The 16,993-nt window shown below is 42.4% G+C and overlaps 4 protein-coding genes across 4 annotated transcripts; 2 read left to right on the forward strand and 2 right to left on the reverse strand.

The window, feature by feature from the left end:
* Positions 1-3,894: 3,894 nt before the first annotated feature.
* Positions 3,895-5,971, reverse strand: EAF02_009554 (uncharacterized protein; the record flags this gene model as incomplete). The annotated part of the gene is made up of 2 exons (XM_038905602.1): positions 3,895-4,598; positions 4,651-5,971. The coding sequence occupies 2 exons, from the start codon at positions 5,969-5,971 to the stop codon at positions 3,895-3,897; spliced, it is 2,025 nt and encodes a 674-aa protein (XP_038754660.1).
* Positions 5,972-6,169: 198 nt separating this feature from the next.
* EAF02_009555 (uncharacterized protein) lies at positions 6,170-7,708 on the reverse strand. Its single transcript, XM_038905603.1, has 4 exons — positions 7,450-7,708; positions 7,121-7,336; positions 6,947-7,068; positions 6,170-6,887 (listed from the first exon to the last, which is right to left on the reverse strand). Exons 1-4 carry the CDS (start codon positions 7,498-7,500, stop codon positions 6,788-6,790), a joined length of 489 nt encoding a protein of 162 aa, XP_038754661.1. The 5' UTR covers positions 7,501-7,708; the 3' UTR covers positions 6,170-6,787.
* A 1,988-nt stretch (positions 7,709-9,696) lies between these two features.
* Positions 9,697-12,355, forward strand: EAF02_009556 (uncharacterized protein; the record flags this gene model as incomplete). Its single annotated transcript, XM_038905604.1, has 4 exons — positions 9,697-9,709; positions 9,804-10,437; positions 10,490-10,783; positions 10,831-12,355. 4 exons carry the CDS (start codon positions 9,697-9,699, stop codon positions 12,353-12,355), a joined length of 2,466 nt encoding a protein of 821 aa, XP_038754662.1.
* Positions 12,356-13,491: 1,136 nt separating this feature from the next.
* On the forward strand, positions 13,492-15,306 carry EAF02_009557 (uncharacterized protein; the record flags this gene model as incomplete). Its single annotated transcript, XM_038905605.1, has 5 exons — positions 13,492-13,649; positions 13,708-13,788; positions 13,853-14,180; positions 14,233-15,151; positions 15,209-15,306. 5 exons carry the CDS (start codon positions 13,492-13,494, stop codon positions 15,304-15,306), a joined length of 1,584 nt encoding a protein of 527 aa, XP_038754663.1.
* Positions 15,307-16,993: the final 1,687 nt, after the last annotated feature.

Here is a 16,993-nt window from a genome sequence, read left to right on the forward strand (position 1 = left end):
TGATAGAGTTACTCGAGGAGGGGCCGTAGGGACAACATGTATGGAAGGAGGGTAGGTAGGGGTAATAAGATTTACTCCAATCGTGGTACAGTATGCAAAGTAAAAGAAAGATCAAGATGGATGTGGCTAGCTAGCGATGATATTCACAGAACAACAAGCTTTCTCTTTCTGGATGCATTGGATGTAACACTGTGGCGAAGGTGCGCGAGAGATAATGTTTGGTTGTTGTACGTTCTCCCGATGATATGATGAGGATGGTACAGTATACCGAATGATATCGAAGTGATTGTACGGGAGCGAAAAGGTGTGAGGATTGATCTCTGGCTTCTGAGTGGTACTGCGAGGTGTGACCGTAATAGGTTTGATCTGGGATCAATTATCGATTGGATGAGAAGTGGTCTCTCTCTCTCTCTCCTGCACGTCTTCAAAAGTGGTGGTAGTGGTGGTTCAGATGTGGCCAACTGGCCAGGGCGTTTTGAATCTCTGGGGTGTTGGCGCCACGGATGGATAGCAATGATTTTATGAATCTCTTTTATCCAGTCGTAGATTTTTGAGATTTTTAGAATTTTTCAAAGATGTTGGATTGGATGAAAGTTGATCAAAAGTGGAATTTGGGAGTCAATTCTAGGTAACAATTTCCCTCTCGACGAAGGTTTTTTTGTGGAATATCGGAAGAATGGATTAACACGGTAACTCGAGTAAGGAAGGTCGTTGCTGGTCGCAAGGTTGAATGAAGATCACTCCAAGTTATGAAGACGATGATGTGATGATGTGAGGATGTGAATCTGACGCGGATGCGGATGCAGATGCGGATGCAGATGTGGTCAAAGAGGAGGGGAAAATGAGAATGAAGAGGGGAGGGGAAGAATCGAGGGGATTCGCGACCGACAAGAGTGATTGTTTACATTGTCTCACAACGCGATTTAGCGTGTTTTTACCCTTTCCAGGTTCTACTAGGTAGAGAATAGTAAAGACTGAGAGAATAGTAAGGACTATAAAGTAGCTACGAGGAGAGTTTAAAGGAACGGAACGAAAACCTTGAATTGATACTTTTAGTCTTTTTAGTCGTTTTTAGTTTTTTGTTAGTCTTTGCGATATTTAGGTAATTACTTATTAGTATCGTATGGTAGACACCGATAAATACTAAAAACATGCAAACAAGGTGTCAATCTAATTCCCCAACAATAACTTATTTGATATAGATTATAGAGAGGGATTAATTATCTAGTATCTACCAATATCTATCAATATCTATCAATATCTATCAATATCTACTAATATCTATCAATATCTACCAATATCTACCAATATCTATTAATATCTATTAACATCTACTAACATCTCCCAACATCTAAAAGTATTTCATGCATCTTTGGTTCATCTCATCAATCTCTTCATTCCGCGCATAGACTTAGGCACGGAGACGGAGGTCAGTAGACTTCTTTCACTTCACCCCCTTCTCTCAGGTTCATTCATGAAGATCTAAAAATATCCAACATGTATTCCTTCGTACGCAGGTACTTTGTAAACTTTGTGACTTCCCTTCCTTCCACCACTTCCACCTCTTCCACCTCAATATCAGCTGATTCAGCTCAGCATCTCATCAACCCATCCCTTCCCAACCCAATCTAATAACCTTTCAAGAAACCATCTGCACCCCACAAATTCCACCCCAAACTCAACCTTGAACCCATCCAATTTTAAAATTACCTCGAGTACAAACACATCGTGACGTGACGTTTCAAAATTCAAGACTGACTCCCCATTTTCATCCACGACTATTCCCCAAGCGTCTAGGTTCATTTTTTGGCTTCAATTCCCTTTCCCCAGCTATTATCTGTGATATCTTCTCCTCACATGCAAATCGATAATCTGGAAGTCTACTCGTACTCAAGAGTCTATCCAGTGATCCAATGATCCATCTTTCATTTCATCCCTGTCTCCATAGCTAAACGATACGACCCCTCTCAATGCCTACCGGTACCTCTTCTGCATCCACCTCGTACCGAAGGACCTACCTAGGACATCCATCCTACATTACCTACATTCATATTCATATTCATATCATAATACGGAGGTATATCAATGCATCACCAACCCAGAAACCACCATAGCCCAGCACACCAAATACCAAATACCAAACACTAAAACACCCAATCCCAGCATCGAATTCGCTGAACTCTCCTAGCGAAAATCCTCGGTCAGCCCGGACCTTACATCCCTATTCCTATCAATATCAATATCAATACCAATATCAAAATCAAATCCCATCACCATCACCATCATCACACTCATCATCCATCATTCCCATTCCCATTCCCATTCCCATCCCCATCCCACCACCCTCTCCCCCCTCCAACCCCCCGAACCCGAAAATAAAATAACACCGATATAATCATTATGCCTTATACCTCCCTCCCTTCCCTCCCATCCACGATCCAATCACCTCCCACCACCTACCTCTCCATCTCCCACTCTATCTCCGATCTATACCTAGTACCTATTCCACTCATCATCCAATCCATCATGATTCATCCCTAACCACAAACCCACAAACCCAACTATCGACGAAAAATCCCAAGCAAAAAAAATCTCATAGAAGAAAATTTTTCCTTCTAGAAGTATGTGGGGACTGATGTATTTGATTCTGATAGTATAGTATAGTATAGATAGATACTCCGTAGATGGATGGGTATCCTAGGATCTATGGTAAATGTAGATTGTAGATTACTTGATTATGAACATACCTAGATCATACATCATACATCACAAATACAAATACAAATACAAACAAGCAGAAGGACACCTACCTACCCTACCTACCTACGTATACCATATAAAATCCATACTCCATACACCAGTCCATACACCAGTATATACATACACCAGTCCATACACACCAGATCAAAAGCTCACCCACTCACTCACTCACTCCAAATTCGCAGCCCATCAGTCCATCAGTATATCATCACATCAGAACATATACACAAATCCACAAATCCACAAATCCACAAATCCACAAATCCACAAATCCACAACTCCCACAACTCCCACAACTCCCACAACTCCTCAGATACTCCTCAAATACTAGATACTCTTCATTAATAAACAATCCCTATGAATCTACATCTATCTATCACACCTATCTACCATACATACATACTATATACCCTCATACCTACCCTCATACCTACCCTCATACCTACCCTCATACCTACCCTCATACCTACCCTCATACCCTCATCTCATACCAACCCTACCAACCATATTCAAATATCTGATTTACATACATATATACATATATAAACATACATACTATACATACATACATACAATAATCTTGATATGCACAAGTAGAAGATACCTACCTACCTAATCCTCGATTCAGTCAGTCAATCAGTCAGTCATTCAATCAGTCATTCATCAGAACACCCTTGACGAACGTGATTGATTAGAATAGGTATCGAAGTATTTTCATTTTCATTTTCAAATTCTTATCATACGAGTAATTATTTAAACATTCATACCCTTACCTATTTATATTATTGAATGACAGTCGGGATAATTGGATATCCTCCAACTGCGGCTGATATATATATAGTGGGCATGCTGCAATCAAAATCGCGCGGCGCGAATAGAATGGTTGAACATCATCATCATCATACACTTCATATAGCGTTTCAGGCATATCACACAAGTCTATGTATTACAATTCATGGTGATATAAGAAAATACAACATCACACAAGGTCAATCGCCCAACAGCCTTGAATGTCATTCGACTCTCCTCATCTAGAGGTATTTCAAAAAAGTCAAAAAGTCAAAAGTCCCATTTAAATCAGATCCCGTTTCTCTTACGCCCCCCTATGCTACCTTATCCTGGTTTGAAAATTCCTCAAATGCCGCTCAACATGAACACCGTACTCAACACCGCTGCTCCAAATACCATTGTGTGTGGTATGAAATTAATCCCCCCAATCGACCGATCATGCACAGCACCGGGATAGTTGCACGTAACTTGCCCGCTCTGATTTGCCGTTCGATGTATGCCATAACTTGTATCAAAGCCCGTGTCGCCTGGGAGAGGGCATGCGAAACCCATAATTGCCGGACAGGCACGAACAATTCCATAGCATAAATCTTCACAGGGCAAGATTTCCTTGTAAGGCCCTGGTTGGACTGTAGTAGTGATGTCTGGATTTCGAGATCCATTCGCAGGCTGTGACGAGCTCGCTATGTCAAGTAGCTCCGGGCTAAGCATTGTCCCATTTGGAAATGGTTGTCCCATACCTCGTTCTTGTAACCACGGAAGATCAGTTGAAAAATCAGTACATCTTGGTATCGTCACCGAACAAAGCCATGTCTTGTACGCTGCATCACAAGACGTGCAGTTTTGAGCAAGAGAATACTGAGCAGATGAGGTAGTATTGCAAGGAATCTGTGCTAAAGCCTTCTTGAAGTACTTATAAGATTGGTAGGTTGAGTTATCGTACCATTCTCCAAGAGCTGTAGTGTTTGGAAATGTATTGGGATTTGCTGGGACGGTCCAGGCCACTTGGTCGCAGAACGAGAGATTATACACGAGGGCACAGTTATCGGCTACGTGGGGAGTTAGTTCAATAATCATTCTGCATCTATCAAAACCACATACCTGAAATCGTGGAAAAGGTCATAGCTTTCCAGACCTGTCCACCACCGCTTACTCCCTCGCGCCCAAGAGCAGTTGCATTACCATTCATTGCAAGAATACCATAGTAAGACGTGCCCGCAGTCAACCCATCAAAGTAGAATTGCTGCTTGGGAGCATCATTTTCTCCTCTAGTAGTCATCGACATTTTTATTTTGTCAGTTTTCTGACCACCATTGATAGTTCCTGCTATTTCGGCCTGCTTCTCCAATCCACAATACGAATTTTGCAAACCTGCCGTGGAAGAGTTGATCGTTTTACTAGCGAACATAGTGAAAGGTGGTGCCAGATTAACCCATTCATCGTATATTGAGCCATTATCCGTGGTGAGATCGTTGGTAACCAGAAGGGCTGATGCACTATCACTATCTACAAGGACGAGATTCTCTTCGTCGCTATGGTAATAATGGTAGGGTGCATCAATGGAAGCTGCAATCTCCGCGTTCCATACACCTGTGTAGTTTGAGGTCATATTCAAACCGGTCAAACCGATAAAAACATCTCCAGTAGCATTCAAAGTGACCACTGCAGCGCCGCCTTCCAATTGGTAAGTTTGTTGTAAACTATCATCCTGTCCGGGTCCAGGATTCTTATTCTTCTCAGACTGCGATATGTAGAGTTCCAACTGCGAGGGCGCCACCACATTCGCGCCTATAGCTTCGGGCTGTGTGCAAGTATTGACCGTAATATATAGCGTCCTGGTATTTGAGGAGCTCGATTGTCGAGGCTGCAAAGTGGAATTTTGTCTCCTGTCTTCAGACAGAATCTGCTCCCCATCTTCAACCTCAAATAACGCAGTGTCCAAAGCCTCGAAGCTCTCCTCTTCTTTATTGCCTTCGCTCTCAGTATCTCTTTTACGCAACTTAACAGGAGAGGGTAAACCGCTTGCTTGTGGAGAAAGGGCTCCCCATAAAGAGGAGTTTAGGAATGAAAACGGGATCGTTTGTCCCTGTTCAACATTTGTCGTTACAGCGCGGTTGTTGAGTAATGGAGTGGGATCAGTCGCCGATGCAACCCTACCAATTATGCTCCGATCGAACCCTACAAATTCGGCTTCATATCCTTCGTCCCTTATTTCTATATCCTCCCCTTCACCGTCCAGGGCCAACATATTTATATCCATCAACCTTTCGTGATTATGGTCTTCTGGTTGTATCGAATCAACATCGGTGGCGTATGCAAAGTGAGAAGATGAAAAGGTCAAATATAATATCAGTAGCGTTATCGATCCCATGAGGGATGCGGCCAGCCGCGATTGCAGCGGACTGAGCTTTGGCAGAGGCATTGCAATGGCGGTATTTGTAAAATGCCCATCGGAAAGTCGCAAATCTTGTCGTTTGAAAGTTTAAGCATCAATCTCTATTCGAGAAGATTCGAGATCTGGCGTCTGGTATTCATAACTGCAGTCAATGGAGTGTTTAAAGAAAGTGGTTTGTTCTACGGAAGGTTGTTTGAGATAGTTTTGATGTTTGAGTGAAGTCTCAAGCTCTCGGTCCACCAACTGTACCCTGATGTCTTGGCCAATGATATAGAGTTTTGTTTTTAGGTGATCATCTCCAACTACCCCTCTACGTGGTACTATATTTTATACTATATTTTATAGTTTGCAAATTATAGTCCAAGTATGGCAGTTATGGCAATCACGATCGTATACAAAACAAATACTCAAAGGCCAAGATACAGATTTATCTCTGAGCATTCCGAGGTAATTGTGAAGCACGAATCTTATCAATCTCATCTCCTAATTGTCATATCATATGTACCAACTGAATAAACTAGTCAACGATAATCTCCTCTACCATATACCCCATCAATCTGAACCAAAAATGAATTACGAGAATCTTGGTATGTTTCAGGTCATAACAACAGAGCACCTGAACTATCCCATATATGATAAGAAATTCGTTGCAATGTTCCCCAGCATCATGGTTAGCACTTGCGACTCCACCTTCAACGTCCACGGCTCAAGACACCACCCCCCTTATAGCTTGACGCCTACAATCTTCATCTGTGGCTTTACGCATGTTCCCACTATTCCGCCCATATATTACTTAGGTGAATGAATACGGCAGCACGATAGTGGTACACGCTTGTTAGTCCATTACAAGGACTTGTCTGCGCTGGCGCTGACCTTGGAAGCTCCAGAGAAGTATCTGGAGAAGACTGGTGAAATGAAGGAGCGGAATACGATTTGGGCACCGCTATTACAGATTATTAGTGATGTTTTAAGGAGAGATGATTGGGCGCATGTAGCTCTTACCTGGTGATTGGGAGTGCGAGCCACAAAACAAGGATGAACTTGAAGGTGTAGTAGAATGGGAACCAGTAGACAACGGTGAACACGCTCTCAAACACAGTCAAAAAGGCAAAGACAACCCAGTACTGAATGTACATATTAGCAATGGCAATTGAATATCGATTTCGAGTTATTTACCGTGAGCCATTGAGTATCGTCCGCTTTTCCAGTGCTGAACAAAGCATCCAAAGAGTAGTACCCTGGAAGAACAAATCCCGCAAGGTTGGTAAGAAGCTGACCTCCGATGTTGAAGAAGATGAAAAAGAAGTAGAATGCAATGACACCCAAGAAAGCGTAGACCTTGGGAACGTTGCTTTGCTTCTCGAGGTTGATCAAGGTTGGGTATTTGGAGAGCTGAGGCCAGAATTAGTCAAAAAGTTCATACATCATGGCCCTTCCGGCACATCAGTCGTAGCCAGAATCGACTCGTTGTTCGATATCCAAGTCCGGAGTATGCGGGAACTTACTTCCTTATCAATTTGGGCGATGGTTCCCTGAACTTTGTCTTGGAACGACATTTTGGAAGATGTGTGCTACGAAGGGTTTCTGAGGATTGTTGAGATGTATGCGGCTTCTGCGAGTGCAAATTTCGAGGACCTTATTGTTATTTGTGTTGTGGGACAACTTTTGAGGAAAGAGAATGGTTGGGCAAAAAGTGTTCCTTTGTTCTGACGCTACTTCGCTACTGTGCTACTATGAAATGACGAACTGGCCGGAAAAGCTTGGGTAATTTTGACAACCGATCAGAGGAGCGGGGGTCAACATCATCTCTTTTCCAACCAAACACAAAGAGTAAATTGATTCAAATGCACGGAATTTCTGAAAGCATTCAAACAATTATATACTACTCGTTACAAAGGGGTTTACATGTATTTCAAAGTATTTACTCGAGATCATCTGTTACCGTATGAAGGTCTTGAAAGTTCTTATCTTCTTCGTCTTTCGAGTACGGAAGTTGGTAGAATTGCTTCGGAGGAATGTGGAATCGACTTGCCCCACGATTAGGGTTTTATATTTTGTCTCCTTTTATTGGTAGACACTGGTCGGGAAGATTTGGATGTGCCAACTGTACAATCAATACTTGACCCTCTCTTCTTGGAGAAGAAACGTCGCATCCAAATAGGTGCATGAGATGGTAAGCTCGGTGTCCGGGATGGATGAACATTTAGGAATTCTACAAGTGGCTAGTCTGCAAGTTGTCAGTGTTCATCATGGTCAAATATATCGTACCTGGTCCAAGACATACTTCGTACAGATTTAAAAAATGAACAGGTGTTGTGTAGATGTGTATATATACTTCATAATCATTCATTTCGCCAGCTATGTTCTTTGACAATGCAAGCGACGAATCAACGTCGACTTATATCATAGGTAGACAATGACTTGTAGATAGGTAGCTAGCCGTGGGTAACAAGACAAGCCAGCATTCTTCATCCGCAAGATGCCAATGGTCCGGACTGTCAGACTGGATAGAAACCTCTAATGTTTACAAGGAGTCCGGTATTCCACTTCAAATCAACATTTCCAAACCATTTGAATGCTCAAACTATGTCGGAATCTTCAAGCTTCTTATCATCAGATTGCAGCCCAGACTGTTGGATTGCTCTTCTTCTAGACACCTGTCGATCAACAACAAGACATACACCACTTTCTTCCAATGAGTAGAATAGATTGGTATGTATATCATTTAGAAATGGGAGAAGACATAGGTAGATATCACACGTAGATTAGAATATGAGAACAGAATATCTATGTTTGAGCATTGGAAATATATATATATATATATAAGCATCAGGGAAGGGGGAGGCGCTACGGTACAAGTTGTTCAGAGACGTCTATGAGCATTCAGATGCTACCATATATATCTACCTTGAACGCACACCCATATCCAACTCGCAATAAAGAATTTGTAACGTATATGATATACATTAATCGGTTAGTGGGCGAGGTTGTTCTTCTACTCTTCTTCATGAGTTCTCACATTGAAGCATCCGCGAACGCTTCTTCATCTCTGTCGTACGTACTCCAGCCAGCTGGAAGCTGATGAAAGTCTATCACACAATCCTGTAACAATTTTGACAAGTCTTAAATAATACAAGATGCATACCTATTATTACTTTCATTCAAGACATTTTTCATTACTTTGCATGAGTTAGCAAAGAAAAGTCGAGTCTCCGAGTTCACCGCCAACATAATGGAAATTAAGATTTGAAAGAATGCGAACAGATTACAGTCCGTATATAAATAATGCAAAATGATAAAATTCATGCTGTCAGAAAAAGTGTCCGTATCACTCCCATACCTACCTACTTTTGCCCATCCGAAGTGAGAAATGAAAGTCTCACCACTTCTTACCTCTCAACCTCAGAAATGATGTTTGTTTTGTTGTGAATCCTCCAATCATCAATAATCATTGTACTAATCCTAATTCGGCCTGGGTTCTGCTTCCCCGTTAACCGGAATACCTCAAGACCTCGTAAACAATTGGAATCAACCTCTCAAAAAACATATCACGACAAAGGACGACAACGGCAACGACTTGCTCTCCTTTCAATCGGTAAGTATCCATATCGCAGGATCGGATTGGCATTAGAGCATTAGAAGGTCCATAAAAGACCAGAATCAAGTCGAGAAAGGGTACACATCGTAGAATAAACAAAGCCCCAGCCACTTTTTCCGACCATTTTCTCCGACTCCACGAACAACAACCTCGCATGAAAATTATGGGTAAGTGATGATTCTCTTCTCTACACATGACGCGCTACAATGCGCGAAATCTTCCAATGTGTGTCTATATTCTAACTTCTTTGGAACATTGAAGATCAACAACCACCCGGAGAAAAAAATCCTGTTAAACGATCGAGATCCAATACTTCCATGTCCGCTAAACCTCGTAAACGTCCTCAATCTCGAGCTTCCACAACGAGTGTTCATAGCGGACTTGCGCAACCGGTCCTGGAGCAGCAATATATGGATCCGGCGCAGTGGTATGATAATAACTCCAATCCACAACACAACAACATTCCGCAATTGTCAGCCGAAGACATGGTTATGCATAGTGCTTCGCAGCTACAAAATCCCCGATCTTTTGACATGGAGCATTCTCTCAATGGCGTCTCGAATCACAGCATACAATCGTATCATTCGGAGGTGCAATATAGGCCTGAAAATGGACGCCAATCTATACCAATGGATAACTACGCTCAAAATTATGGAGAGGGGGATAGCCAAGTTCTAGAAGGTCGCAGTGATGAGCAAGACGAGGTGGATTCCATAATCGGGGCAACTGGAGCGACAAAGAAAACCTCAAGATCAAGCGCTGCCAATGAGTTGGAAATGAGACAGTTATTTCACGCGAACAAACACCGCTCCTTACAAGACATTGCCGCGGAACTTCTCTTGAATGAAAGAGGACCACAATCGGAAAGACAGAGACAAGTATTTGCTATGCTCTGGTAGGTGCATCATATGATGAAGTTTTGAATCATGTTAACAGAGCCCTTTTAGGATCAACAAAGTCTGTGATAAAGGTACGGGGTCTGTACCGAGAGGTCGTGTTTACGCAAATTACGTTTCGAGATGCGGTACAGAAAAGGTAACAGTATTGAATCCGGCATCTTTTGGAAAACTTGTTCGTGTACTTTTTCCAGGATTAAAGACTCGGCGGCTTGGTGTGCGCGGTGAATCTAAATATCACTACGTGAATTTCAGTCTCAGGGATGACCAGCCACAACTGCACGAGACTCAGACTCATCAACCTATTACAAACTTTAACGATGCAAATTTTGCTCAAAGTTTCAAGTATATCAATCTCTTCCCTCTGTATTCACTCATCGCTAATTGGTCAGTCAAAGTATGACATCGCAAATTCAATACCCGGACGTTAAATACCCAATTGATCGAGCTCCATTTCCATCTCCCGCAATTGCTCAAGAACCTGAACAACGCAAACAACGATCGGGAGGATTCATTAGACCTCATAGTCTCTACACCCACCCAGTAGTTGCGAAGCTTGCAGATCTCGAATGCACAACAAAGACACCTCAGGTTCTTCATTTTGCACCTTTAGGGGAACCTTCTATGCAAGAATATGGTGCTATTTTGCTTCCTAAGATCCAACCCTTTTTGCCCATTGGCACCGATTCAGATTCAGCACTTGCGTTATCTGCGCTTTATCGCTCTCATTGCACTTCCCTCGTTGAACAAGTCCGTTTCTGCAAAGAGAAGACATTCTTCCATCTTTTTACGGCTTTTCAAGGCACTTTGACCATGCCTGTACAGAAGTTGTTTGCCGACAAAGCGCTCGCACCGTGGATTAACCAGTGTGATATAATCATGTATCAAAGTATGATGCGCGTCGTGGCACCTCTAACACTTCAAGTTGTGCCTAAAGTCGTTTTGGACACTTTACGCAATATCTCCGATCGTCTAGTTACACACATTCAAAACTCATTCCACGGCCAGCCGGCACATGTTATCGAGGCGAAAGTCGGGCCAGCTACAACTTTTGCAAGCCTTTTGGACAAAGAATTAAGAGTGAATCTAACTGCTCATGCTGCAGCGAATATGCTATCTAACCCTTACAATCGTGATACAATGTATGAGGACTTTATAACCATGGTCAACATAAGAAAGGTTGCGGAAAGTGTGCCTACGAGAGGAATGGATGATGTGGTCAATCTTTTGATAACGGAATTACGTGATCTTCTTGATCCAAGCGATGTATCGTGGGAAACAGAAGGACAAACTCCCTTTGGAGAAATGGTTGCGCGTATGGGCCGTCAACGACAAGCGAGCGTCCATGCCGACCCGACCACAGAAAACGTTCTCGATCGTTGGGTGAATATGCTTCTCTCCCTACCTGGCAAATTTCCGTATGCTACACATGCGGAAATTGTTTGGTGTGTCCAAAAGATTGGTACAGCTGTGATGAGAGATCTTACCATTGCCCAAGGTAAAAGTTTTGGTGCTTGGTGGGTCACTAAATGTTGGCTAGACGAAATGATTGCATTCATGGCCGAACAAGGAGGGTTTATGCAGCGTGAAACCATTCAAGGTGCGATGGGCAACGTGCCTAGAAATCCCGCTGCAAGTCGGAGGAATAGCCAGCAAGATGGCCGATACAGTGGTGGAAGTGATGAATTCGCTGGGCGTGGAGTGAATGGTGAGCGAAGCGTCTCGGGTCCTCGACCAATGGACCTTGCAAGAGAGGCTGCTATGAATGCAGCTGCTGGTCATGATGATAGTGGAATCGGAATGAGGACACCCGACGATGAATTTTCTATGGGAAAATATGGATTCGGTCAAGATGATGGGCACGCATCGATGGAATCTAATTCTCTTCATGCTCTATCACAGGGAGCTATGTCTTGAGTTTGAATAACACCAAATCTTGAGAATTTGGGTCAAATTTGCGGCGCAATGGATGGTCAAAGGGTTGGGGTTGGATAATGTGACAGGAAAGGATGATTTTTTTAACGACCAACGATTAAACGAATGGCTGTAGAATTGATGGATACCTGGTGTATATTTGGGATGGTCTTGATTATCTTACTCTGGCGATTTGAGTACTGTTCGCTATTTGGACTATTGACGGTTTTGGCTCCAAAAATCTTTGGAGTACTGGTTTTGATGGCGTTTCCGTGCAAAGACTAGGGTTATCTTTTTGTAATTATCAATAACGGGGAATAATGGCGAGAAAGAGGGAAGGGTATGAAAAATGGTTTCTATATATGATCTAATATTACTTGGCTTGAAGAAAGCCGTTGTAATAATGAATGTCCTTTTTAGTCAATTATCACATCTTCATTGACTCGGTGCATCTAAATATGAAACATACTACTAATGTCTTGTCTAATATTGAAAGATTTAGAAGTAATTCCTCATTCTTCTTCAAACAATGAAACATTGAGTTCTAACAAACGGGACTTGATTGGCTTTTTGTTGTGGTGATGAATGAAACATACCTAGGTACCCTCTACGAGTACTCGAGTATTTTCTTTATGAAAAAGAATAATATCACGCAATATCTATCTGAGTAATATCTTTACCCTCCGACGAATATTGAGAATATAGTCAAAATCATTTGATACCTAGGTACTCGAGTATAAACATTCGAATTTCGGTTCAAAATTAACTTTTACCCCCCTTTTCTATTTCTCCATCAAAATCTTATCGTATTAGCTCCGATCTATTTTCCCTACAAGCTCGCTAATGATAAAGACTTGATTGAAGGAAGTGGGAAGGAACTGGCCGTTGACGTGATTGAACTGTGGTCCCGCATTGACTTGCTCCGATATCATGCCGATGCAGGTTCGAAAATAATTGTTTCTACTAATGAATTAAACATATGTGCCTGGTATGACTCTTTTCAACTTATTCAATGCTTCCTAAACCTTTCTACATTTTATCCTACATTTAACTTCAGATAGCATAGTCAATGGTTTCAATTTTACAACTAATTTATCTTGCAGCAATCTATTTCAATTATTCACAGACAGTTTTGGACAATGATGACTGAAGTTCAGCACAATGGGCATCCTGATGCTTCACCGTTAATATCCAATTCATTGAACCACAATGATAGTCACAGAAGCTGGGTGGTGCAAAAATTTGGTGGCACAAGTGTAGGCAAATTCGCTGTGAATATTGCGGAAGACATTGTTCGGTAGGTGGATTGTGGAACATTGCCAATCATAGCGATTTGAAACTAATTGGGCATCCAGTGCAAGCTTAAAACACCATAGAATCGCAGTTGTCTGTTCCGCGAGAAGTACTGGGAAGAAAGTCGAGGGCACGACGAGTCGGTGAGAATCATCGAAATCTAAAAGGATGGTGCATACAAAGATATACTAATTCTGGCCTTTGCAGATTATTGGAAATCCACGGTGTCCTTCAGTCTGTCAATTCTTTGAAAGATTCGGATTCAGAGCATTACAAGAGCTTAGTTAGCAAATACGAAAGACTTGTGGACGTTATCCGCGACGATCACATTGCAGCAGCGAGGTCACATATACAAGATGAGGCTATAGCCTCGAGGCTCGCAAAGGACATTGAAACGGAGTGTAAGGAGATACAGGAATATCGATTGGCTGTTGAAAGATGGCATCTGGAAATCGATTCGAGATCAAAGGATCGCCTGGTCAGCTTTGGAGAGAAACTTAGCTGTAGATTTGTGGCAGCTTTATTACAAGACAGGGTAGGCTATATTGAGAATTCCAAGTGCGCCGTGCTTACGATATATATTATAGGGAGTTGATGCCGAATACGTGGACCTCTCGGATGCTATCCATTTCAAGAGCCCCAAGGGGATGAACTTGGAGTTTTACAGAGACGTGGCTGCGGCGATAAAAGAGAAAATCGACGCTTGCCAGGATAGAGTGCCAATTATCACTGGATATTTTGGAACCGTTCCAGGTGGTTTGATGGATGGAGAAATCGGGAGAGGATATACAGATCTTTGCGCGGCATTAGTGGCTGTGGGAGTTGCGGCAGAAGAATTGCAAGTATGGAAGGAAGTTGATGGTATATTTACTGCAGATCCCTCGAAAGTGCCAACCGCCCGAATTTTGTCCACCATAACACCATCCGAAGCGGCAGAGTTAACGTTTTACGGGTCCGAGGTCATCCATCATCTCACTATGGACCAAGTAATTCGAGCGACCCCACCGATCAAGATTCGGATCAAGAACGTTAAAAACCCACAGGGAAATGGCACAATCATTCTTCCCGATCCTATATTAGAACCTTCGCAGCACACCCATGCGAGAAGCCCAAGTCCTGTAAGTCTGAAGAAAACGCCTAAGCGCCCTACGGCTGTTACTATCAAGGACAAGATCTCCGTTATCAACGTACATTCGAATAAGAGATCGATTTCGCACGGATTCTTTGCAAAGGTGTTTTCCATACTGGACAGTCGACAGATTTCTGTGGATCTTATTTCCACCAGTGAGGTTCATGTTTCCATGGCTGTTCATTCGGCGTACATCTCTGCAGAAGACATGCAGAGTACCAAAGCGGAGCTTCAAGAGTGCGGCGAAGTCAGCATCCTCAATGAAATGGCGATCCTCAGTCTGGTGGGATCGGAAATGAAAAACATGGTCGGAATTGCTGGCAAGATGTTTTCTACTCTTGGAGAAAATAATGTCAACATCGAAATGATATCTCAGGGTAAATTTAGAATCTCCATCCCACATAGCGATTCGACAACTAACAAGCGACATTCAGGGGCGAGTGAGATCAACATATCTTGCGTCATAGACGCTTACGAAGCCACACGCGCGATGAACATATTGCATACAAACCTTTTCACATTTTTAGAATAGATCAAAACGGGAATTGGAAAAGGTAAGGGAGACGGCGTTTAAACTTTGATGGAATTGAGCATGGTGCATTGGCGGCATTAAAATTTGGGGGATGGTTTGATGCACATATCCACAATGTGTGTATGTTTATATTTTTGCTGTATAAAACTTAAAACCTATTCATACCCTACTGCATATATCCTTTCAAAAGTTGGTTAGAAACTCGCTTCCCCAATCAGAAACACTTCTTCTACTCAGCCTAGGACCATCCTACTCATTCTGCAAGACACTGAAGCCGGGTATCTAATAAGCCATACTGTAACCTGAGACCTACAATAAGAGTATCCTGAGTGCAGGGAAGTGAGAACGTCGTTGTGCTTTCTGACTGGAAGCTCATGTGCCCTTTCCGGTGCATTCTAGTCCCGTTTCAAGTGAAGCACACTGCATGATATTGTGTCGAGATATAGAAATACTTGCCAAGTCCAGCCCGTATTTTCGAAATGGAGTTTGTCGCTTCATCGCCATCGGTCGGATCATGCATCTCGACCAAAGCATTATTAGACGCAACTGCCATGCGACTGTTAAGTCTCTCTCGTGCCGGAAGAAAATCGCCTTCATGCACTACCCTTCAGACTGTCAGAAACAATGTTAGACAATATGATATCACATGTGCGGGTACTTATATACCTATTTTCGGTTCTCCTCACTGCGTGACATTATCTTCCTTCCGCTGGATGTAACTGTCCGTACCATGCTCAGTAAACAACAAGCACTATACCTGATTCATCACGAAGTGGATACTTCGAACGCTTTGGTCTAGTATCATCTGGTTCTGTTCCATCTCATGTAGGTAGATTACGCAATTCAAAATTGATGTATGACCAAGCTGACTATTGTCAACTATCAGAAGGTCAAGATTATGAGCCTCATTTTAACACAACTTTTCACCGATTACAGTGTAAGACGCTGGTCTTTCTGATTCGGAACATATCAGATGTAGCTCGATGCATCTCCCTCATTCTGTCATTAATTCGTTTGACAGGAATGAATTCAGGGTATTCTTTCCTCATTCGATATTTTCCCACCTGTTCCTCTTCCAGAATCAAGCTATTGTTGATCAAGAATTGCTTGTACACTTCGGATAATATCTGGTCCGATGTTCGATTTCAATTGAGCATCGTTGATTGCACATACCTCTCCAAATATCTGGACGCAAGAGCAGTAACGGCCAGCTCTCATCTTTATTTCAGTGAAGAAAACTTCGACGACATGACTTATGGTTGACTCTCGTCACAATTGAAGAGAAATACTCTTCTGCAAGCAAACCCCAGATAACGTGCTAATGTGATTCACCATACAAACTCCAGATGCACACAGCAGAAAATAACCCCCCATCTGCTGTACAACATAGCACATACATGTATATCAATGCACGCATGAGTACAGATCGTATATCATGTCTAAGGGAAATCTGGAAAGGCTTGAAGTTAAATCGGTAGGCTGATTACCTCTTTCTCTACAAAGTGTTACCCCGAAAAGAGTATGTATCCGTTTGTCAATGTTGCATCCGCAGGGCTTTTCTGCTTCTCCAACTTCAACTCCAATGTCGGACCTTTGCGATTATCTACTCATTCAGAATTGCTGAGTAGGTCAAATAACTTACATCTTCTAAACCTTGATTGGGTGTAACTCGTCGACAACATCATTT

This window comes from Botrytis sinoallii (genome assembly GCF_014898435.1).
Source record: "Botrytis sinoallii strain Bc 23 chromosome Unknown BSIN_020, whole genome shotgun sequence".
In the NCBI taxonomy this organism is placed as follows: Eukaryota; Fungi; Ascomycota; class Leotiomycetes; order Helotiales; family Sclerotiniaceae; genus Botrytis; species Botrytis sinoallii.

Coding starts and splice junctions, on each gene's coding strand:
- EAF02_009555 (XM_038905603.1), bottom strand. CDS start 7,500: ATGTCGTTCCAAGACAAAGTTCAGGGAACCATCGCCCAAATTGATAAG. Junction 7,069..7,120: donor ACGATACTCAATGGCTCACG/GTAAATAACTCG, acceptor ATGTACATTCAG/TACTGGGTTGTCTTTGCCTT. Junction 6,888..6,946: donor CTCGCACTCCCAATCACCAG/GTAAGAGCTACA, acceptor AATCTGTAATAG/CGGTGCCCAAATCGTATTCC.